Genomic DNA, 23,747 nt, shown 5'->3' on the forward strand with positions numbered 1-23,747 from the left:
CATATTAGATTATGTACCTATGGGAAAGAGGAGGGCAATGAATGTCAGAAGAGGGGATGCAGGAAAAATAAAGTGAGATAATATAAAGGCTTCACATACACATGACATGGTGCCAGGAAAACAGCAGCATGATTAACTGAAGTATTAACTCAATTATTTGCACTTCAAGTACCCAAATCACTAACCAAGCAACTAACTAGAACTTAGAAGTTTCTTTTTCATCAGGGTAGCCAGTAAACCAGTGTTTTTATTTCATTTCCTCTCTATCTGTCTCATGTTTCTGACTTTCATTTCTTCAGCTCATCAACTATTTTACAGTTCTTTTCTGACCACAGTTTTAAGTAACTTTGTTGTAAATCAAGTCTCCTACTCAAAATAGAAGCCACAGAAAGGAAACTTAACTAAGCAGCATAAGCTATAGCCAAGCTAGCCTTCGACCTGCCATCAGCCGTGTGTAATGATCGTTGCCATAGGCATGGCCCATTGCGAATGTATTTTCTGAAAAATAAAATTCTAAAATGAAGTTTTGTTTTGTTTTGTTTTTTTTAGACTCCACATATAAATGATAACCTGGCCATGGACATTTAGGGTGCTTCTATATTTTGGCTATTGTAAATAAATGTACAGTTCAGGAATATAGCCAATAGTTTGTAATAACTTTATATAGTGTGTAATCTATAAAAAATTGAATCACGATGTTGTACACCTGAAACTAATATACTATTGTGAATCACTATTCCTCCATTTTAAAAAATGAAAATGGGATTATGTTCAATAGATTTTAACAAGTGTATTTTATGTTACTGTCATTTTCCTATAATATGTAATCCCTATGTGGTATGTACGATGATTCTCAATTCTAGATCACTCCATCCCCCTACTCTTCTATGTTAAATGGGAGATTATTGTTTTGTCTAATTGAATGCTCTAAAATACCATTTACAGTAGCTACTCATCTAGAAGTTTTCTCTCAGTTATTTCCTTTTCATCTTCAGTGCTCCAGCCTGAAGAGGAGAGGCCAGAGGGCAGCACACAGCTAGGATCCATGCCCTTTTTGTTTCTCTCTCCACTGCTCTGCAGTGACCTTTGCACTGCCTTCCCTTTGAAAGGACTGGCGTCAGCCCTGGAGCCTGGAAAACAAAAGTTCCGGGCTCTAGCCCATCTCTTTGCACCAAAAGTTGTCTGACAGGGACATTTTTCTCAGTTGCCCCCATGATAAATAGGATATGTATTTCAACCACAGAAGGTCACAGTAGGGGGGGGAATAAAATATAATGAAAATGGTATGAAGTTGTGCGATTCTTTGGCGGTTTGTTAACCGAAACAGAAACGTTGAAAGGCAGGAAATGAGGGAATGTTAGCCACAGACAGAGCAGCGGGTGGCAGCAGTGATTTCATCTAAGCTGAACACTGGTTTCACGCCATTTGAAGCATTTTTTTCTTTAAGCCCCTTCTCTCTCTCATTAGGAACCCATGTCTACATGTAAAACAGTGGAAACATTGCTTACAGAGGCAAAACCTTGTACATCGTGTGCTAGAATTATCCGAAGATAATTCTAAAAAATGTACTAAGTACTTTGGAGTGAAATTCTACTATTCATTCTAAAACATGAGAATAAATGTGTATGTGTTTGGAGGGTGGAAACACTTTTCTTTTTTTCATACTAACAGAGAATGATAATTTTTAGTCTCTTTTCTTGAATGTTAGGGAGAATGATTGTTTAAGAGATACTTTGAAGTGAACCAAATATTGTATACTGTAAGGTCAATATTAGTTTCAAGATGGAATTAGGCATATTAAATATATATATATATATAAAACATATATCTGAAGTTCACTGTATATGAGAGATACATGATTTATAACCTATATTCATTACCATTTTATAAACAGAAGTATATTTTGTATACTAAAAGAAGCTGATGCTCAAAGGGATGTTTTGTGTGATTAATCCTTTCACTAATTTGGCTCTTCTGCAAATTTCAACATATTAATATGGACATTTGGCTAGTACAGTAACAATGACAGTAATGTTTATTTATGCTATAGTGGGAATTGTACTAACTGGAGTTCTATTGCGGTCTAACCACAGACTAGCCACGTAATCTTGGATAAATTTACTTCTTTGGACTTGCTTCCTTATTTGCCAAATGACGATCTCAAAGTTCCTTGCTGTGCCAACATTAAATAGTTCTGTGAGTTGTCTGAGCACCTCTGCTTTAGTATCCAGTTGAGAGCATTTGTTCCGGGTGTGTCTCTCTCTTAGAATGAGCCTTTCCAAGCAGAGGGAATTGTAATGCAGGCAGAAAGAGCCAATCTCAAAATCAAAGTGTCAGTGTGTCCAATATGTCTCCCACTTCCTACCCTCACTCTTGTCTGAGCCTTTACTAACCAAGTAGAAACCATAATCCATTCAAACACAGGGTAGGGTGCCTCCTGGGTAGTAGTAGCCTCTCTCTCTCTCCAACTGCCCCCAACAAGCATAAGTACACGTACACACACAACTGTACACGATCTAAGCCTTTGTCCATGTTCTCTACCATGATCAGCATTTTCTGAAGGTAGTATGACTCTCAGAGGTAGAGATTCAGTTCTTTCTTTGGAATCTAATCAGAACACAGAAGCTGTGCTGCACCCAGAGCACTGCTGCCACCTCCCTCAATCAGGGGTTTTTCCTGGCTAGGTGGTCCAAGTCCCAAATCCTATAGGCTCCAGTGGTGGTTTTCGAATGCAATTCACAGACCAGCTCTGGCCTCTGACAAAGATTTCACTGGTCCGTGGCGAAATGAGAAAAATTTAAGGAAAACTAAAATTGTCCAATGTAAGGGATTGAATTTTTTCTCAGATTATATCCTTCAAAACACTTGGAGGCTAATAATATTTCCTTCTTTTATGAAATGTATGTGCCACCCGAATGTTTAATTTTCCCTCAGCCTCCGTCCCTAACTGGAATTCCTGTGATAGTTCCTCTCCTTAAAAAAAAAATATCTAAATTTTGGGAATCACTGCTGTTTTCTTTATAGAATTATCTGAAGCAAGAATTATCTGTAGCAAGCATTTTCTTTATAGAATTAGCTCAGAGCAATAGATATTCCAGTGTTGTTAACATGTTGAATGGTGTTCATTGTCTTCAGCGTCTCATGGAGCAATAATTCTGTCACAGGTTGAAAAAAGGCCCCATGTTTTGGAGGAAGGCTGTGCATTCAGAATTCAAACTGTTTTTTGCAAATATGCCGTTTTACTTTCTAGGTAGCTTTCCCTTTGGATGGTGGTTTTGAAACTCTATAATAATAGTATGGAGTTACATACAGGAAATGCTTGGTTCATCTTGAATCAGATGGATTGGAAACTCCTGTAGGCTAGAACATTAGTGACTTCTAGTACATGAGTGTACACACACACACACACACACACACACACACACACACACACACACACACACACACACATCCAGTTTCCAGGGTGACTGAATGAAAGCCTCACCTGGGAGTGAGTCATCTATCTGATACTCCTGAAGTCAGATGAGCACTCTTGTTGCCTAGCAACTGCAATCCTTTTGGAGCAGCACGGTACAAGGTCACTCAATAAAATTTCATTCTTCTTTTTTTTTTTTTTTGTGGTACGCGGGCCTCTCACTGTTGTGGCCTCTCCCGTTGCAGAGCACAGGCTCCGGAAGCGCAGGCTCAGCGGCCATGGCTCACGGGCCCAGCCGCTCTGCGGCATGTGGGATCCTCCCGGACCGGGGCGCGAACCCGTGTCCCCTGCATCAGCAGGCGGACTCAACCACTGCGCCACCAGGGAAGCCCAAAATTTCATTATTCTTAGTGAAGGAAGCCTGAGCTACAGATAACTGATGCAGGAGATTTCTATTAATAGCTGTCATTTTTCAGAAGGAATAAAACCAAAGGGAAAATGGTTCACCCAAGACTAATTAAAAAGGAACATTAGTTACTAGAACATATTCAGAGAGAGCTCAAAAATTTTATGAGATCATTTTTTAGAAGCTTCATCTTTCATTGAGATGTACTGGTACAGCTAAATAAAATTAGTATTTTTCTATTAAACTCCCATAAATTATCAAGATTCTCAGGGACTATAATCTTTATAAAACTTAGATAAGTAATAAAAATATAAGAGGAGAGTAAGCATTTACTTAGGTGGGGCAAACAATAGATAATGAATGATTTTTTCAAACCAAGTGCATTTTTAGATCCACATATATCATCTTAAGATTAGATTGTGGCTATATTAAAACATGTCAAAAATTATTGATGTTGAAAAACATTTTATTTAAAAGCAGAAACAGAGATGAGTAATGAATGTAGAGACATGCTGTTCTCTTAGATTAAAAGATTAAATATCTTAAAGCTGTGAATCTTCTCAAAGTAATTTATAGTTTTAATGCAATTCCAATAAAAATTATGTCATGTTATGATAGAGTTTTAAAAATTGACCTGGAAGAATAAACTAGAGATAGTAGCCAAGATAATTCTGTAAAAAAGTAAAGAAGGAAGGCTTTCTCTACTGGGTTTCAACATGTTCTCAGGAACATACAATTATCAAAAGAGTGTGGTACTGGCATTGGATGTGAAAAGCAAATCTAGAACTGCAACCTCACATGCATGATCCCATGTATGAAAAAAAGGCAGCATTGGAAGCAGTGGGGAAAGGTGGGGATGGTTCAATAAATAATAGGAAGACGGTTGGTCAACTATTTGGAAAAGATGTTGGGTCTTTACCTTTTACTTCTCAGTAAAATAAATTCTATAGATTAAAAAGTTAAAGATTAGATAAAATATAAGATCACTGTCTATTCCCTTCCCTGTTCAGTTTCCCTTTGTAATGCTTATCACTATTTGACATGTATATATTTGTTTTTTGACTCTTCTCTCTTCATTAGACTGTAAGTTCAACCAAAGCCCATGTTTTCTCCGTCTGCCTATTGATTTATCCTCAGCACCTAGAATCATCATAGGAGGCATTTAATACATACTTGTCAGATGAATGAGTGAAAGCAATGAAAGGAGGCACAAGGGGAAAGAAAGCCCCCTTTTAAACCAAATGTGTGTAACCTTGTAGTGATAAGCACGAAAACAAAAAACAAACCAGGAATCACCTTGCCCCACTTCATCATTCTGAGGAAGGCCAGCTCGGTCTGGGACACTGTGCCTGGTAATGAAATGATGTATGCCTCTCTCTCTTTATATGGATTTCAAAGACGTTGACCTTTACAAAACCAGCTGAGGTCCCGAAGCATAACAAACAAAAACTCAAAGGCTTAATTCAGAGTCAAATCGTAGCTTATTTGGAACCCATGGATTTTCAGTGTTATTTTGAAGATGAGAACTAAATAGATTACGAATAAATACTCTGCTTTGGACTATGAAAAATACATGTGATGAATACCTCATCCATGAACACTACTGCTACTTTCAAGATCCAGAGATAACAATTTTTGCTGCTTTTTTATTTTTTAAATAGGCTTAAATCAGATTCATTGGAGAGAGGAGGGGGAGAAACATAGTTTATTTATACATTTTCCCAAAATGAGCATTCACAAGTTTTGTATTACTGTTATCCTCTCCTCCCCATGCCATTCTCTCCCACACCCAATTAGCCACGACCGCTGCATCCTCTTCCTCCCACTAGAATGATGCTACATTTACTGATGGAAGAGCATCAAGTTGTACCCATTTCCTCCTTGTCTCTGGTTTGACCTGATTTCATTCTGTGCATTAAAATTCCACAGGGTTCTAAGCACAGATGGCATGCAACGCACATCCATCTTCTTACAGGGCTTCTTCGCATGATTTGATACAGCACTTCCCAAATAGCTGCAAGATGCTTCAAAATGTTGCAACAGAAAATGTCATTCTCTCTTTTGGGTCAAAACTTTGATCAGAGAGAAGGATGAAACAAAATTTGACCTACCGAGGGTGGGGTCATATTCCCAGATGAACCGTTTGGTCAGAAATCTCACTACAAGAGCTGTGGAAAAAAAGAACAACATTTCAATCAAATTTGTTAATTTTCTTATAGTTCTTACCCTTATCAGGAAAGAGAAATAGCCCATACAACTATATGTGTTTTATGTTTCCTGGGCATATAAACCCAATATAAACCCGATATATCGATTTATGTTTATTCAGATATTTTTAAAATTTCATATTGTGGCCTAAAAATTGGTGTCATGTTTGAATGGTTTGTTGTGCATTAATGAACATCCTAGATTTGTTCCTTTAGTCAGAGTTAAAAACATCATAATGTGAAAATGTGCACATATACAGTTTTTAGCAAAACAATGAATGTAGCCATAAAGCATTACAATATGGATGTCTAAAGTTTGAATACTGATAATGATTGATAAAGACCAGTTAAAATGTGATGATTTTTACTGTAATGAAAAGATATTTGTATTATAAAAAATACTCAAAATTACAGATTTTATTAGTGAATCACTAAAGCTTCTCAAAAGTAAGGCCAATGAAGTACTTACTGTCAGGATCTGGAACTATGCTATTCACTTCACTTGCATGATCTCCTCGACCAGCGCTTCACCCCTGAGAGGCAGGTACTAGGATTGACCCCAATTTTCAGATAAGGAAACTGAGGCTCTGAGAGGTTAACTCATTTAACTAAGCTCACCTAGCTAGTTAGTAGCTGAGTCAGGATGTGAATTCAAGAGGCTGTTTCTGAAGCCTGTAATTTCTCCATTGTCTAAACTGAATTTAAGGCCAAGGCCATCTGGCTAATATTTAACTAGAAGGTGAGTCAGAGAAAGAGCGATGCTTGAGAGAGGTGGATTCTATTGTCCTTAAAAAACCGATGGGACACATGCTGAACATTTTCTTATTCTTGTATTATAGTTGAAAACAATGGTTTTTAATCTTAAAAAAAACTTTTTTTGGAGGAGAGTATCACAGACAGTTTAAAAATAGAATGTAAGCTTTGGACCCTTTCCCTGGAAAAATGTATATACACACAGTCTAGTATATAATTTCAGCAGGCTCACCAGCCCTTTGAATACCCTTGATGGTCTTTCTGGGATCCCACTGACCTTAACTAAAGAATCAATGTCTACTGTATTTTATCATTTAAAAATGTCTATTATGGTAGTTTTACTGAAATGCCCTTTATGTAGTAGTCTATAAAGATAATCCTTGGAGAAACAAGACTATTTAGTTGAAAGTCACTGTCAGTCTCTCCTTTGTCCGTTGCCTCTGTTAAGATCAACAGGGTATATACCCTCCTACCGCAGTGGTTTATATGAGAGATCCCAGTGCAAATTGCAATGAAAACCTCATAAAACAGACTACAAGTAAACGTGCCTTGGCTGGAGACTGAAAGCAGCAATGTTCTTTCTAATTACAGAGTGTGAGGCCGAATTTGAGCCAAAATATTTGCAGTGCCTAAAGTAGCAAGGCCACTGACCCTATAATACTTCCCACAGTGAGTGTACGTGTGGTTTGATCTTCAACTTGCAGAGTCTGTCACTGTCCACTCTCTTGAGACTGTCTTTTTTTTTTTCATGTAAGAAACTGTAAGCCCTAGACAGATATTCTTCTGTTTTTCAATTGTCAGTGTTAGTCAACATAACTGCTTACAGTATTCAAAGAGTTTCATATTTTGTCAGAACATGGAGTTTTAACTCAAAAGGTTGTGACCTAGAAAAATTCATTTATCTGGCATCTTCAAGCCATGAGCTATTAAAATTAACAAAATTTTTTACATAACTGAAGTTTGAAGTACCCCAGTTCCCAGACCATTTAAATTTAATCATTTTTCAAAGAAATCTTTATAAAATATTTTAGACAGGCCATTGCCTTTCAAAACCAAGTATACCAAGTAGAACTAAATCACTCTTAAATGTCTGGATCTTAGTTAAGAATCTTGATTAGTGCCCTGTGTAGTTATGTGGCGATACTTTTAGAAGCTGTAGAGTCATTGAGGCAAAACAATTCTAAAGTGCTAGGGCTTTTGCGTATTTTTAATTTTTGGTTATATAAATATAATTTTTCATATACACGCATATATAATATTTTCCTCCCTGAAATACCATGGCTTTCTCTCTTTTTTTTTTTTTTTTGCGGTACGCGGGCCTGTCACTGTTGTGACCTCTCCCGTTGCGGAGCGCAGGCTCAGCGGCCATGGCTCACGGGCCCAGCTGCTCCGCGGCATGTGGGATCTTCCCGGACTGGGGCACGAACCCGCATCCCCTGCATCGGCAGGCGGACTCTCAACCACTGCGCCACCAGGAAAGCCCCATGGCTTTATCTTTTTGCCACGGTTTCCGAGACTACCTCTAATAACCTATCTATAAATGTACTTTGTTACTTTTATTATTCCAAAGATGGATAAGCCATATTAACAAGCTTGTTAGAATTTTGCCTAATATTGGAGTAAATTAGTTCTGGGGTTTGGTTTTAAACAATTTGTTCCAAGAATATAAAAATGATTCTTGTGCACCTTTGAGTTATCATTTTGTTGTTGATAACGTCGTTCCTGTTGACTCGTGGGTTTTGGGCTTAGTTTCAGATTGTCACCTTGCAATGGGCAGTGCTGCTCGGCTCAATCAATGAAATCAATCTACACATTTTTAAAGGGATCTACATCTTTATGTCATGGTTATTTTAACAAAAGAATCCTACATTTAAAAAAAATTCAATCTACTTCAAATGCAGTAAAAATCATCAAAAGCCATTTTGAAAAATGGACATGTCATATATTCATTTTTTGAAAACATGTTTTCATCTCTCACAGATTATTCATGGAAAAGACAAATGCATTTTATATATTATTAAGTTTTCAATAATATCATAATGTACAATTATTAGTCAAAAGAATGAAAATAATTTTACATCTTTGGAAATGATATCTGCTAAAGGCTTTATTGTTATTTAAATTGTCTGAGGTGCGTAAGTGACATTCACCATTTATTGATGCAATTACAAAACTTCACCAGTATTATTTCATCCCTAGTTTTATTATAATTTTATTATGAAATATAATTTTCATATGGGATATATCTTATCAAGTCTCACCTCCTCCACCACGACTACTCTCATCACATGGTTTTACCTCTTAACGATAATACAATTGCTTTCTCAGTGGTGTCCCTATTTTAACTGCACCCCCCAGTACTCCCTTACACTACTCTCCACACAGCAGCCAATGATTCTGTTAAAACTTGAACGAACTCTCACATCTTTTCCCCAAACGCTCGCTGACCTCATCTCATTGAATAAGTATTTTTCGAGTGACTTCTCTGTGCCAGGTTCTGTTTTAGGTGTTTGCAATAATCCAATAAACAATTGAGACAAAGATCTCTGAACTTACCAAGCTTATATTCTTCTAGGAGGAGACAGATAAAAAATAAAAATAATAAATAAATTACAATAGTCTGTTAGAGGTGTTAAGTGCTATCAGATAAAATAGGAAGAGCAAGGTAAGGGGGATTCAGTATTGGGAGATGAGGGTGTGAGAGTTATTATTTAAGATTGGGTGACCAGGGTAATTCTTGATGTGACCAGGGTAATTCTTGATGAGAAGGTGATAGAAGAAAGAGATGAGGGAAGATATGTGGGGGGAACAGTGCTTCAGGAAGAGGGAACAGCCAGTGCAAAGGCCCTACAGCAGGAATGTGTGCTTGATATGCTCAAGGAATATTAAGCAAGCCAGTATGGCTAAAGCAGAATGAGCAATAATAAGTATAGTAGTTGATTAGGTTATTTCCTGTCTGTCATGATTATCAATGTAAGCTAGTTTCCAACAAAACGGAAAATTCACTAAGTAGAAGTTAATCGAAAGAAATATTATTAAAAGCGACATCAAGATAATAAATAAATAGGATAAAATTCTGTTTATAAGCAAGAGTTAGATGGGAAAGTTTCTATATTAAAATAGCCATACTATTTCTAAAGGTTAACAAGATTGGGATAGTTTTTCAAAATAATTGCTGATGTCATTATCACGATGAGGCAGACATCTGAAGTACCAGCTTTAATGACTAGAATGATATTTTTAAATGAAAATTGATTGGATGTAATCTGTGCAATAAACCAACTTTTAGAAAGAAATGAACTTTTCAAGGTAAATGAAAACTAACACACATGATATTCTTATACTTTAAAAAAATTTAAGAGATAAATTCAAGAGAGATTCAGACAGAACTTTCAAAGGTTACTTTTTAGACTCATATTCTTAAAAAAAATCCTATTATGTATGTCATTATTTTTCACTTATACAATCATGAAATAACTTGATTAACAATCTGTATAATACAACTGTGTTGTAAGATACTTAAGCATATGAGACCTCCTAAGTATTTGTGATCATTGTCTTTTCTCTAGGTCTCTTAAAGATGTATCCTTATTATTAAAAATCTAGTCTTTTTGTCTGAAAGGAACTTTTATCTCTTTACTGATGCATATTGAATGTGTTCTCAGTTAAAGCAGTTTCCAATTACCTGTCCTTTCCAAACTCTGGCTTTCTCATCTATAATATATGGATAGCAATATCACCTTGTGGCTCATAGTTGATTCTTTTGCTTCTCCTGGATCCTCATATACCTCTGCAACATGAATTTCAATCATTTCCCATAGCACTCCTTACATCACCCCACCAGACTGATTGTACTCCTTACTAACATCACGCATATTCATCTCTTAATGCCTCTAATCACATTGTTACTGCTGCCTTGAAAGTCCTTATCTAACTAATAAAATCCTAATCATCCTTCAAAATCTAGTTCAAATATAACCTCCTTTATGAAACCTTTCCTTTCTTTCTGTATCAGTTAGCAATTGCCATGTAACAAATACAACCCCAAACTCATTAGCATACAACAATAAGCATTTATTATGGGAAAATTATCATGTGCTTATAGAATTGTGGTCAGTTGATTATCTTGGGAAAAAATCCAGCTGAAAAGTGTTTAAAATAGTTAGGTCAGAATTTTTAGGATAGGAAAAGAATTTCTGCTTCAATTGAGAGTACTTCAAGGAACATTAACTTTCACCTGCCCATTTTGACTAACTTTTGAACTTGCCTTTGATCCTGGTAACACACCCAGTGAAAACCCTTAATTTCATATTGTGCTAAGATGGTGCTCATTATCTCCTACATTCATATCATAATGAAAAGTTATTATGAATATGTATTAAGTGATGTATATGGTTTTTATTCGGTAACCTGCAGGACTTTCATACAAAATATATTTATTTTTAAATTGTAAGACCAGGTAACTTTTAAATACTTTTAAATGACCTTCCACAAGAGTCTATTAAATTTAGAACAATTATTTCATGAAGAGTTTTAATTATGCTGTGAAAAACAAAAACTTTTGTTATAGGAAAAGAAAGCAGATATGGATAATACTAGCATAATCAGAGTCCATTCTGGGTTGTAAGTATATTTACTGCCCGTTATCTGAATTATTTTTCCTATTTTTTTACAACCAAACTTCTCAATGTTTAATACACATGTTAAAGCTTAAAAACCATGAAAAAACATTATAATAAACTTACACAGTATCCCATTTGTGAAACTTCTCAAAATTATGATGCATAGAAGATAGAATGTCTCTCTTTTCCTCTTCTTCCCGTTTCTACTTCATTACACTACTTACACTGTAACTACTTGGCCAGCAAAAAATGTGAAACAGTGGTATACATTACCAAGCTTAAATGGGTGGCAAGAGTCAACACTAAATTGCTTTCAGTTTGAATTTCATGAGTGATAGGGAAAATATCACAATAAGTAAAATATGTGAAAAATCATGAAAAAGAGAAAGAGGAAAGTTTAATACCACTTGGGAATGGTTTCCTCACTTCACTAAGCACAGCCTCAATTTAAACAATATCATAAAAATTATAATGGGAAAACAGTAAGAAAAAAATAGTGCAGTTTTGTCGGTATTGTTATCCACCTTCCTTTATTGAGTGTGTGCTATCAGATCAGGTGCTGTGCTGTATCTTTACATGTATATGTTTACTCTTCATTGCCCCATAGCATGGAATATATGCATGTGATTATGTATATGGATACACATATTATAGGTATGTGTGTACCTCAAGGAAGAAATTGAGGCTCAGATTATTTACATTTCTTCCTGAAATATGTGCCCACTTGTCTGACACCAGTGTGTCACTCTCTCTCATTTAGTGGAAGCCCCTCTTTTTACAGATGAGGAATTTGCCACTAGAAAGCTGACAAGTCTTATTGGTATACTCCTCTATTGTTACTAGACTCTTAATTTGAAAAATTTCAGGGAGAAAGTTGTATGTACTTTAGAAACAGGGTCTATTTTGAAGAAAATATATTGTTTAGTCACCTAACACTGCTTTTGTGACCAAAAAAGGGATCAAAACCCTGGTGAAAATAAAGGCTTGAAATGTCTCTAGAAAAAAAGTGAGTTTCTAGACACTTCTGAACACCCCTGGGCTTCTTTTCTTGCCTTTTCTTGCACTGACCCTACTCCTTTCATTCAGTAATGCATGGTGTACTAACACACAGGGAGAAAATGCAATCATCCTGATGGTATCATTTGGCTTCATCGGAACGTGGTTTGCTGTATGTTTCTTCAAGGTTGCTTTCAAGGTTAATAATTATTATTTTAAATACAATGCAGAGATCCTTACTCATTTTGAGTGTCCCATAAATAATTTCAGGCTGATTTCTTTTTTAACTTTGCACCCTGGAAAGTCCAAAGAAGCTAAAAACTAGTCAGCATATTAAGTAGGTAACCCAGAATGGAACTAAATCAATGAAAGGGAAAAAGATGTATTTAGAAAGCAATAGACTCATAGATAATGTTACTATTCACCAGAGCATTTCTACTTGTGGTAACCAGTGAAGGATCACCTCCTCTTTCAAGTCTTCCCTGGCCTTCCCAAGCCGTTAATCACTCCCTATGTGATGTGAAATTGTCACTTGTTTCTTCTCTATTATAAAACATGCACAGCTGCCTTGTAAATTATTCACTTATACTACCTTATGTGTTACAAATTGTGAGTGACCTGAGATCAGAGATTAAGCCTTGTTCACCTTTATCTCCCATGGCTGGCATACTGCCTGATACATGATATGTGCTCAATAAATATTTGAAGAAACCAATGAGGAAACAATTAATATCTGGATAAATTATTTGGCCCCTGTATTACTACTGTACTCAGGTTGGTACTCTAGTGTGCTTTTATTATCTGAAAACATCTTCTTTACAGCGGAACTTCCAGTGAATATATAGCACCACTTCTCAAGTTCAATGCCTACTTCAGATGTCTATTGAAAACCTGATTCAACAGCCTACAGGACCCTCCAGGCCCCTTCTCTCGGGCCAGAGGAAACCACAGCCCCAGACCTCATACTACTATCAGCCCTAAGTTTAACTCCAAACCTTCAGTGTTCATAAGCGTCAGGGAAATAAAAATGAGCTTACTTACAGAAATAGAGCGAATTCTACCTTAGACCTGTGGAGATAGTTTATTGCTGAATACATTAATTTTGTAGAACTAAGTACCTATTTAATAACTATATGAGCTGTTGGATTAAAGTGTATATACTCTTAGAAAATGCCATTAAGTAGATTTTAGTTATGATTTAAATAAAGACACTAATGGAACTTCTGGAATGCTAACTATCAAAAGGGTAGTTTGTATTGAATATTGACTACAAGCTTATTTATTTCTCATAAACACTCTCAAAAGTAGGAATTAATGTTCCTATTTTACACATAAGAAACCTGAACTGAAAAGTAAATAAACTTGTCTATTTTGCAGAGCAGTCAAGTGACAGAACTGATTGAACCCAGGTTTGTTGACTTTAAAATGCGTGCTTTTTCTAATGTCCAATATTTACCACTATATTTTAATATTTCTATGGATATGATTTAATTCTGAATGGTTGGAATTGTTTTCCCTATGAGCTTACATCTGACAAAGAGGCATGCTTTGAAGAGTGCATTTTTTGTTCATGACTAGATTTCTTCATCCTCAGTGGAGGGAATATCCATGACCAGAAACCATGGCAACACAGAAAGAGAATATGAATTTCAAGATGCAAGAAGGAAATTTTATATAAATAAGATTTTTGTTTTTCTCTTGAAAAGGTCTTTAAAAGATGGAGCAAAAGAAAAAAACAAGTGTGCAATGATACAGACATAAAGTAGTATATGATAAGCAACTGTTTTCTTACTAGTTTCCTCAGTCATTAACAAGTTCCTTCTTTCAACAACACAGAATAGAATGTCAGGAAACATTTTAGGCAGTGAAGAAGACAGCACAGAAAACAAGACACGGTTCCTATTTTCGAGGAGCTGAGAATTTGCACTTTTGCATGTTCCAGGAAAAATCAAAAGACATGTGGGTAATTTAGAATGTTGTCTAAGTCCTGTTATGACGCCTGGGTAAAAGAAGGAAGGCCAGAGTGAGGTGAGTCTAACTGACTTAAGTGCCTCAAAGCGAGAAAACCTTCTTGTGTTTTCCAGAAGAGAAAGTGTAATAGACAAAATCAGAGTCATATGTATAAAGTGTCAATCCTACGATTGCTTCTGTTCCATCTTTCAGATGGATGGGGTTTGGCTAAAATATAAGAGGAAGTTCAGTTTTACCTTTTTCCTTCCCTCACCCTGACCTCAATCATCCTCCTGTCAAATCAAGCCTCCAGATAAAATTTCCCTATTCCCCGCCCCCTGGATCTGACACTTCTGGTCCTTTGTACTTTATTCCTGGGTCTCTCTTCAACCACCAAGCCCCAAGTTCATGTTCTTCCTTTTAGCAGGCTTCTCTTTCTCTGACTACACTAGCCTCCCCCAAGAAACTTGGGCCATTGTGCCTCAAATCAAGGACTGGACTATGGAAATCTCAGCACAAAGATTTGATCTAGAAGGACCTGTGGGGGACAGCACAGCTCTTTGAAGTTTGGGCTTAACAGCTGCACGTATGGCTGAAACCAAGAATGTGGCACTTTGGAATCTCAGGACCCCTAGTCAAAGCAGACTAAAAGCCCTTTCTTCACTGAAAGGTTATGGAAATAGGCTGCCCTGGAAATGAGATGACAAAAAAAGCACCCGGAAATTGTGTGACTTGAAATGTCAGATCTTTTTTTTTTTTAATTTTTAAAAATTTTATTGAAGTATAGTTGATTTACAATGGGCTAATTTTTGCTGCACAGCAAAGTGATTCAATTATACATATATATTCTTTTTCATCCTCTGAAATGTCAGATCTTAAGGAGAGGGGCTCAGAGCAAAGATGTGTGCACAGAAATCAGATTTCAGATTTACTGATATCTAAATTTAATATTTTCAAATGCTTCTTGTATGGCTCTCTCATTAAGTCTTTCTCTCCTCCCCACATATATGAGATTTACACACATTTATTTAATCATTAAATATTTATTTATCACTGTGCTAGACATGAAAGAAAGCAAGACAGAGGATTCCCTAAGCAAGATCTTTGCAGTGACTTCATATTAGACCTAAATTGTGAGCTAGGTCTTGGATGAGTTGAAATTGCTAACTTAGGGAGAGTACTGTAAGCAAAGAGCATCATGTTCAAAGGCCTCCCATGAGTCATGGGAGACCCTGGTTCATTTAGGAATCACAAGCGGTTCAGCGTAGGTTGAGTGGTGTGTGGATGGAGCTATGTAGGGGGTAGGTTGTGAGGTTCTTCACAGCCCAGACTATGAAGGAGCTTATATGTCACATTGACGAGCTTGGATTTTACAGTGAAATCTATGGGCGCACACAGGTTCTGAGTAGGGAGATGGCTCAATTTGAGCTGGCTACCTATGGAAATTGTTCACTGATTCGTTGTACAAAGTGTGAGAGAGGGATTGTACAAAGTGTGAGAGAGTTTGAGTTATTCTCTGAGGCAGAATATAATGGAGAAATTAGTTAAGTGCAAGTGAGGTTGGATTTGAACACGTTGAGCATGAGACATTAATGAAAACATCCAGGTAGAGAAGTCTCATCTCTCCATCCATCCACCCATCCATCCACCCATCCATCCATCCATCCATCCATCCATCCATCCATCCATCTTCTATGCTTCTATTTATCTACCCATCTATCATACATTCAACATTTATTTATTAAATGCCTGTCATGTCCCAGTCACTGCTAAGCACTGTCCCATAGGCAGCTGACATCATAGCATGAAGCTGGAGGGAGTTGATAATTGCTAGAATGATACTTTCTAGTGATTGGCAAATGCAATGGGCATAGTTAAGATGCTCAATGTAGATAAAGAAAAGAGGTCTTAGCACAGAAGTGCTATTTATCTTCAATGTCATCTCATGGTGACTTCTCTTGATTCTTATGTTCTCCTCCTTCTCAACTCCTAAAATTTCTAGCTGAACTAAAAAATTTAACAGATCTAGTCAGGGGACAAAAATTTGTTCATATAGCCGTAGTTTCTGAAGCAGTCCCATCCCCCATCCCCTACTCCCTGCTTTATTTCCTGTGATGGTCAAAATAAATTGACATAAAAAACATTTAAGCCCCATAAAAACATGGAGATTGAGCAATTTAATGGGAATTTTAAATTAATGCAGTATAAAAGTGGTTGCTTTATAATGCCAGAAGTTCAAATGAGATGTAAATCAGTGCCAGATGGGGGTCTAAGGATTGCTTTTATATTATTGTTTATTTAAGCCTGAACATTTTGACTTGTCCTGCATTCTGACAAAAATATCACTCTGAGAAAGAGTTACAGAATTAAAGTCAGTTCTCTGTGCAGGAAAATTTTAAAGATAAATGGTGTAATCTCCAAGAATTATTAGGGAGATGCTTTTGTATCTGAAAACTTAGCCTTGGAGTCTAGCTTCAGTGCATTTCAAGTCTTGAAAATTGACTTACTTTGGTATGGAATGGTAAGGTAAGGATTTGGTACTGACAACAGTGCTTTAGGATGACAAATGAGAATGGGAAAAAAAGCAGGACCATGACTTATAATTCTTAACATGTTTGATAGGGAGTAGAGATTTGAGAATGCTTGTAGAGTATGTAAAATCAAGAAAAAACTTTATATTAAATTAAAAATTAGCTTGTATGATTGAATAACAATAAATTTTCCAGAATTTAAATTGAAAGTAGAAACAAGAGAAATTAACTTTGAAATATGGTAATCAGCTGATTTGGCTTTGTCTCTTCATTTGTTTTTGAAGGTTAATAAGTCAAAAGCTATGGATTCTGTGCCCAGGAATTCGAACCAGTTTTATATAAGTTGGAAATTATTATTCATTTTAATCATTATTCATTTTAATTATAATTCAGTTTAATTATAATTTAATTATAAGTGATCCTTAAGAAATAAATTACCAGATTTCCTAAGCCAGAGTTTTAAATTTAATAATTTATAATTATTTTCATTAAAATAATATTTTATACCAAGCCATTATATTTAAGAAGAATTACCTGTCTTGTATTAAGTATTTTTCTAAATTTTTCAAGAGATTTGGATATAAAATTCTAATTTTTAATTTTTACTCTTTTTTGGAAGAGGAACGTGTATGGTGTTAATGTCTGAATTTCTTTTCCTATGCTTATATTACGAGAACACACAAGAAATTGGCAACTGGAAACATATGGAATTTGTTGGAGCATAAAACTGATTCAGAATGACTAAATATCCCAGACAAGCAGAGGAATATCTCATATGATCCCCACTGAATGCCTTCTTTTACAAAGAACCAAGGATCTTATAAGTTATTCCTCTCACACATGGCCTCTGCTCCAGACTCATTTTGGTTCCTGCCTATATGGGCACAAATGGATTTAAGAGGCTGTGTCTATGACTCTGGTCTTGAAGACTTACCTCTAGCAACTGGGTGTCTCCATTTGTAGCCCCATCACCACTCCTATTGCTATCTTCATAACCTCATAAGATAAAAACAAAACATGGAGCCTTAAAAAAGTCAGAGTTTGTATGGAGAACTAGAGCTTGGCAAAATAAGACTGTAAGTGAGAGGAATTGTCAGAGATTGGGTTGGAAAAGGGCCCACACTATGAACAACCTATAAGCCAAGCTAAGATACTTCTACTTATGCTTCAGATGATGAGAAGCCATTAAGGTATTATAAACACAAAGATGACATGATCATCTTTTTGTTTTATAAAGGCCACTGCTATTTCAGTGCCAAGGTAAGGCTGGAGATAGGAGGACTAGTTAAGGAGCTATTCCAGTACTACAGAAGGAAAACTTCACTCCTACCCACCTGTAAATGTGTCAAGTCATAATTGGAATTATACAGTATATAGTCTTTTCAGTCTGACATCTTTCACTTAGCAATATGCATCTTAATTTCTTCCATGTCATGTCCTGCCTTGAGAACTTATTTCTATCTAGTGCTGAATATTCCATTGTATGGGTATACTACAGTGTATCCAGTCACCAGCTGAAGAACATCTTGGATGCTTCCAATTTGGGGCAATTATGTTTTGGCCATAAATATTCACATGAAGGTATTTATGTAGACATAAGACATAAGTTTGGGTAAATATTTAGGAGCACAATTGCTGGATTATAGTAAGACTACATTTAGCTTTATAAGAAACTGCCAAATTGTTTTCCAAAGTGGCTGTACCATTTTGCATTCCCATCAGAAATGAACGACAGTTTCTGTTGTTCTGTATCCTTGTCAGCATTTAGTATTGTCAATTTTCTTTTGATTTTTTTTTTTTTGCCATCCTATTAAGTGGGCATTGTTATCTCACTGTTGTTTTCTTACAATTCTCTAATGACAGATAAGGTTGGGAATAATCTTTCATGTAATTGTTTGCTATCCATATATCTTCTTTGGTGAGGCATCTGTTCAGATCTTTTATCCCTTTGAAAAAAATAGACTTTATTTTTTAGAGCAGTTTTAGGTGTTCTGCCTTGCCATCCCTCCCTCTCTCCTAACTCCTGGCTACCACTAATCTTTTTATTGTCTCCATAGTTTTGCCTTTTCCCAGAATGTCATATAGTATGAGAGTTCCTGTTGCTCCACATCATTGCCAGCATTTGGTGTTGTCAGTGAGATTTTGGCCATTCTAATAGGTGTGAATGGTTTATCATTGTTGTTTTCATTTTCAAATCTGTAATGACATATGATGTGTAACATCTTTTTATATACTTATTTGGCTTCTGTGTTTTTTCTTTGGTGAGGTATCTTAGGATATTCTGACCATTTTTTAATTGTGTTGTTGTTTTATTTTTGAGTTTTAAGAGTTCTTTGTATATTCTGGATAGCAGTCCTTTATCAGAATATCCTTTGCAAATATTTTTGCTCAGGCTGTGCCTTGTTTTCTCATTCTCTTGAAAGTGTCCTTCACAGAGCAGAAGTTTTTAATTTAGAAGTTTTTAATGATTTTCATCAATCATTTCTTTCATGGATTGTGCCTTTGGTATTGTATCTAAAAAGTCATTGCTATACCCAAGGTCACCTAGATTTTCTCCTATGATATATTCTAGGAGTTTTATAGTTTTTCATTTTATATTTAGGTCTATGATCCATTTTGACTTAATTTTTGTGAAGGGTATAAGGTCTGTATATAGATTTTTTTTTTCATGTGGATATTCAGTTGTTTCAGTACCATTGGTTGAAAGACTATCTTTGCTCCATTGTATTGTCTTTGCTTCTTTGTCAAAGATAGTTGGCATTATTTATGTGAGTTTATTTCTGGTCTTTATTGTGTTCCATTGATCTATTTGTCTATACTTCACCAATACCACACTGTCTTGATTACTGTAGCTTATAGTAAATCTTGAAGTCAGGTAGTTTCAGCTCAACTTTGTTCTTCTCTTTCAATGTTGTGTTGGCTATTCTGGGTCCTTTCCCTCTCCATATAAACTTTAGGATTAGTTTGTCTGTGTTCACAAAATAACTTGCAAGGACTTTGATTGGGATTGTAGTGAATCTTTAGGTCAAGTTGGGGAACGTTGTCATCTTGGCAATATTGAGTCTTCCTATATATAAACATGGAATTTATTTAGTTCTTGGATTTTTAAAATCAGAGTATGGTAGTTTTCCTCATATACATCTTATACATATTTTATTAAATTTCTATATAATCATTTTATTTTGGGGGTGCTAATAAAAATGATATTATGGGCTTCCCTGGTGGTGCATCGGTTAAGAATCTGCCTGCCAATGCAGGGGACACGGGTTCGTGCCCTAGTCCAGGAAGATCCCACATGCCACGGAGCAACTAAGCCCGTGCGCCACAACTACTGAAGCCCGCACTCCTACAGCCTGTGCTCCGCAACAAGAGAAGCCACTGCAATGAGAAGCCTGCGCACCACCATGAAGAGTAGCTCCCGCTCACTGCAATTAGAGAAAGCCCATGTGCAGCAACAAAGACCTAACTCAGCCAAAAATAAATAAATTTTAAAAAATGATATTATGCTTTCAGTTTCAAATTCCACTTGTTTGTTGCTGGTATAAAGGAAGGCAATTGACTTTTTTAAAAATTTAATTTAATTTATTTATTTTTATGCAGCAGGTTCCTATTATCTATTTTATATATATTAGTGTATACATGTCAATCCCAATTTCCCAATTCATCCCGCCCCCCCCCCCCATTTTCCACTCCTTTGTGTCCATACGTTTGTTCTCTACATCTGTGTCTCTATTTCTGGGAAGGCAATTGACTTCTGTGTTTTAATCTCATGCTGCAACCTTGCTATAATCACTTATTATATCCAGGAGGTTTCTTTCTCTTTGTCTCTTCTTTTGGATTTCCTACATATATGTGATGGCATTATTTCCTTCTTTCCAATCTGTATACCTTTTATTTTCTTTCCTTGTCTTATTGCATTGGCTAGAATATCCAATACAATGTTGAAAAGGAGTGGTGAAAAGGTCATCCTTTCCTTGTTTCTGATCTTAGCAAGAAAATTTCTAGTGTCACACCATTAATTATAATGTTAGCTGTTGGGGTTTTTTTTGGTAGATATTCTTTATTAAGTTATTCCTCTCTATTCCTAGGTTGCTGAGAGTTTTCGTCATGAATGAGTGCTGAATTTTGTCAAGTGTTTTTTCTTCACCTATTATTGTGATCATGTGATTTTTTTTCTCTTGCCTGTTCATGTGATAGTTCCATTAGCTTATGTCTAGGTAAGCTAATCTTGGCTATAATTTTCTGTATTCACATGTCTCTCTCTAGATTTCAGGATATGGTATATTGCTCAGCAACTTCAAGTTTTTTGATTGGACCAAAAAAGGTAATTGATTTTGTTTGTTCAGCTTTTTTGTTGCTGTTGTAAGGATAAGAGTGATGATTTAGAAGCTCTTTACATTTCAGGGCTGAAATTGGAAGGTTGTTTAGATATTTTACAGGATAAGTAGGTTTCAGAGCTTCTTCATCTTACTGTTATTTCTGCCTTTTCAGTATTCTCTCACTGTTCTTTCAGCTCAGCCATATGTGATATATATTCTAGTATTTTTCATGTGTGCAATGCAAAATGGATTTCACTGACCTACAATGGCATCATAGGACTTAGAAACAGAGTTCAACTAACAAGTATTTAATATTTCACCATTAGTTTTATTTAGTTTTTTCTAACTCTTTCAAGTTACTCATAGTCACCTAACTTTAGACATATACACATATATATGATTACATACTCTTAATTATCCTCTACTAATAAATAAAAATGTGTTAAATTTTTTCATATACTCATAAACCTACATGTGTTATCTTTTAGTCTTAATAATCCCAGAGTCATTGTTTTCTTCAAATGAGCAAGTTATACTTCAGATTCACTTTTCTAGTCTTATTTTCTTTTCAACGCAAATGACACAAGCATATTCTCTTGCTAGCAATTTCTCTAACAGTAAATTGTGAGGCAAGACCAATAGCTAATATCTAGAAATTAATGAACACAGAACAATGTTTCTATGTTGCTCACTAGGGTATTTTATAAGAAGATTTCACTTTATAATTACCTTTGTTCTGAAATAAATTAATTTTAAAAGCTCACCAAATGATTGTCATGTTCATTTATTTATTATATACATGATCCTAATATGTGTGTATGGCTGATAACGCTCGTGTGGTGTAATTTGAGTGTCAACTATGGATTATTTGGTGGTGAATGATCAACTAGTCTCTTTTTCTATTTTAATTTTTCTAGCATCTTCTCTGGATAATAAAAATAATATTTGGGGTCTAAAGGAGGAGAGAAGAGAGGGAGTGTGGGGAGAGAAGAAATTAAAAAATGTAATACCAGTCCCTCTTGTTAGATAAAATTAAACTACTAAAAAATTCACTGGCGTGTAAGGACATTGATTGGAGGCAGAGACACATCAGAAAAGAAGTGATATGATCTGAGTGCTCTGCAGATAATAGACTATCGGGAGGAGGGCAAGGGAAGAAGTAGGGAGAACAATTTGGAGGTTATTGTGATATCTGAGATCATGGCAGCTTGGACCAGGGAGGAGCCATGGAGGTGGTGGGAAATAATCAGATTTGCTTTTGGACTGGCTACAGAGTATGAGAAGGAAAGAAGGTTGGAGGATGACTCCAAGGTTTATGACCTAAGAAACTAGAAAGATGAAGTGCCCTTTCCTTACATGGGGAAAAACTATGAGTAGGGAAGATTTTAGAGGAAAGATCAGGAGTCAGTTTTGAACAAGATAAGTTTGTGATATCTTTAGGACATGCAATGGAGATGTGAAGAGGTAGAGGATATAGGAATCTGGAGTTGAGGGCAGAGATCCAGGCTAGAGATGTAAATTTGCAAATATGTCAGTATAAAGATGGTATTTAAAGACACGAGACTAGATGAAGTCACCTGAAGACCGTATAGATATAGGAGCACCCTGAACTCTGGGGCACCTCTAACCTTTAGCAGTTGGGTTGATGAGGTAAAAGCAGTGAAGGTGACTGGGAAGGTGAAGTAGGAGGAAATCGTAAAGAATCATGGAAGCTATGCAAAGAAAGTCTTTCATGAAGAAGAGATTGAACAACTGTTTCAATGTTGCAAGTAAGAGGAGGACTGAGAATTGCATTTGGCTGTGTGAAATCACAGTATGGATGGCAGCTTGATTGGAGTGGGCTCAAGAGAATACAGAGGAGAGGAAATGGAGAAGTAAATGTAGGCTTTTAAGCTATTATGAAAACGTTCTGAATCACATAAAAATCACAGAGATGGACCCATTTCAAACATTTATCAGTCATCATTTTGTTTGACGATACCATTTTTAATCACAGAAATTTAAGATGTTCATTTACTATTTAGTAGTTTAAATGTGGAATGCCACAGAAAGAAGAGTAGAACAAAATGAAAGGAAGTTGTAAAATGAAAGAGGGGGACAGTGTTGTGAAGCATTTTACTCAAGTGGTTTTTTTTTTAGAAGATTTCTTGGATTTTTTCCCATTCTTTTTTCCCCTTTAAATTAGACCTTGACCTTCACTCCCGCAAGGGAAGGTAAGACAGAGCACAAATATAACACCAAGAGAAACCAGACAGTTATTCCTGGATTTTAGCATTCCAGTGACCAAGATTTTGGCATTAACAATTAGATTCTAGACAGAACCCCTTGTCTATCCCTTCGCCCTCCAAACACCCCCATCCTTAGATCCGTGAGATAAGCACTCTTTCTAGTCTAGGAAGAGAGAGGTCAGAGAGAAAAGTAAGTGAAAGAAGTGCTGATGTGGAGCTATATCCCTTTCCTCTTCGGCTGAGCCAGAGATGTTGCAGAAGGGGCACGGGAATTCCTGGTTAGCTTTAGGAGGTTTAGAACAAAGGGATGCCTCTCCTCC

The 23,747-nt window shown here is 36.1% G+C and overlaps 1 protein-coding gene across 7 annotated transcripts in view; it reads right to left on the reverse strand.

Annotated features, from left to right (window-relative positions):
- The window catches only part of RERG (RAS like estrogen regulated growth inhibitor), a 106,404-nt gene that overhangs the window by 6,038 nt on the left and 76,619 nt on the right, over positions 1-23,747 (reverse strand). For 6 of the 7 annotated variants that reach the window (XM_004281112.3, XM_033408130.2, XM_033408131.2 and 3 more), the window contains one exon: positions 5,933-5,989. The exons of the other annotated variant lie outside the window; for it this stretch is intronic. In XM_004281112.3, coding sequence (XP_004281160.1) covers positions 5,933-5,989 — 57 coding nt within the window. The remainder of the gene's footprint in view (positions 1-5,932; positions 5,990-23,747) is intronic. 7 annotated transcript variants of the gene reach the window in all.

This window comes from Orcinus orca, chromosome 11 (assembly GCF_937001465.1).
Source record: "Orcinus orca chromosome 11, mOrcOrc1.1, whole genome shotgun sequence".
In the NCBI taxonomy this organism is placed as follows: domain Eukaryota; kingdom Metazoa; phylum Chordata; class Mammalia; order Artiodactyla; family Delphinidae; genus Orcinus; species Orcinus orca.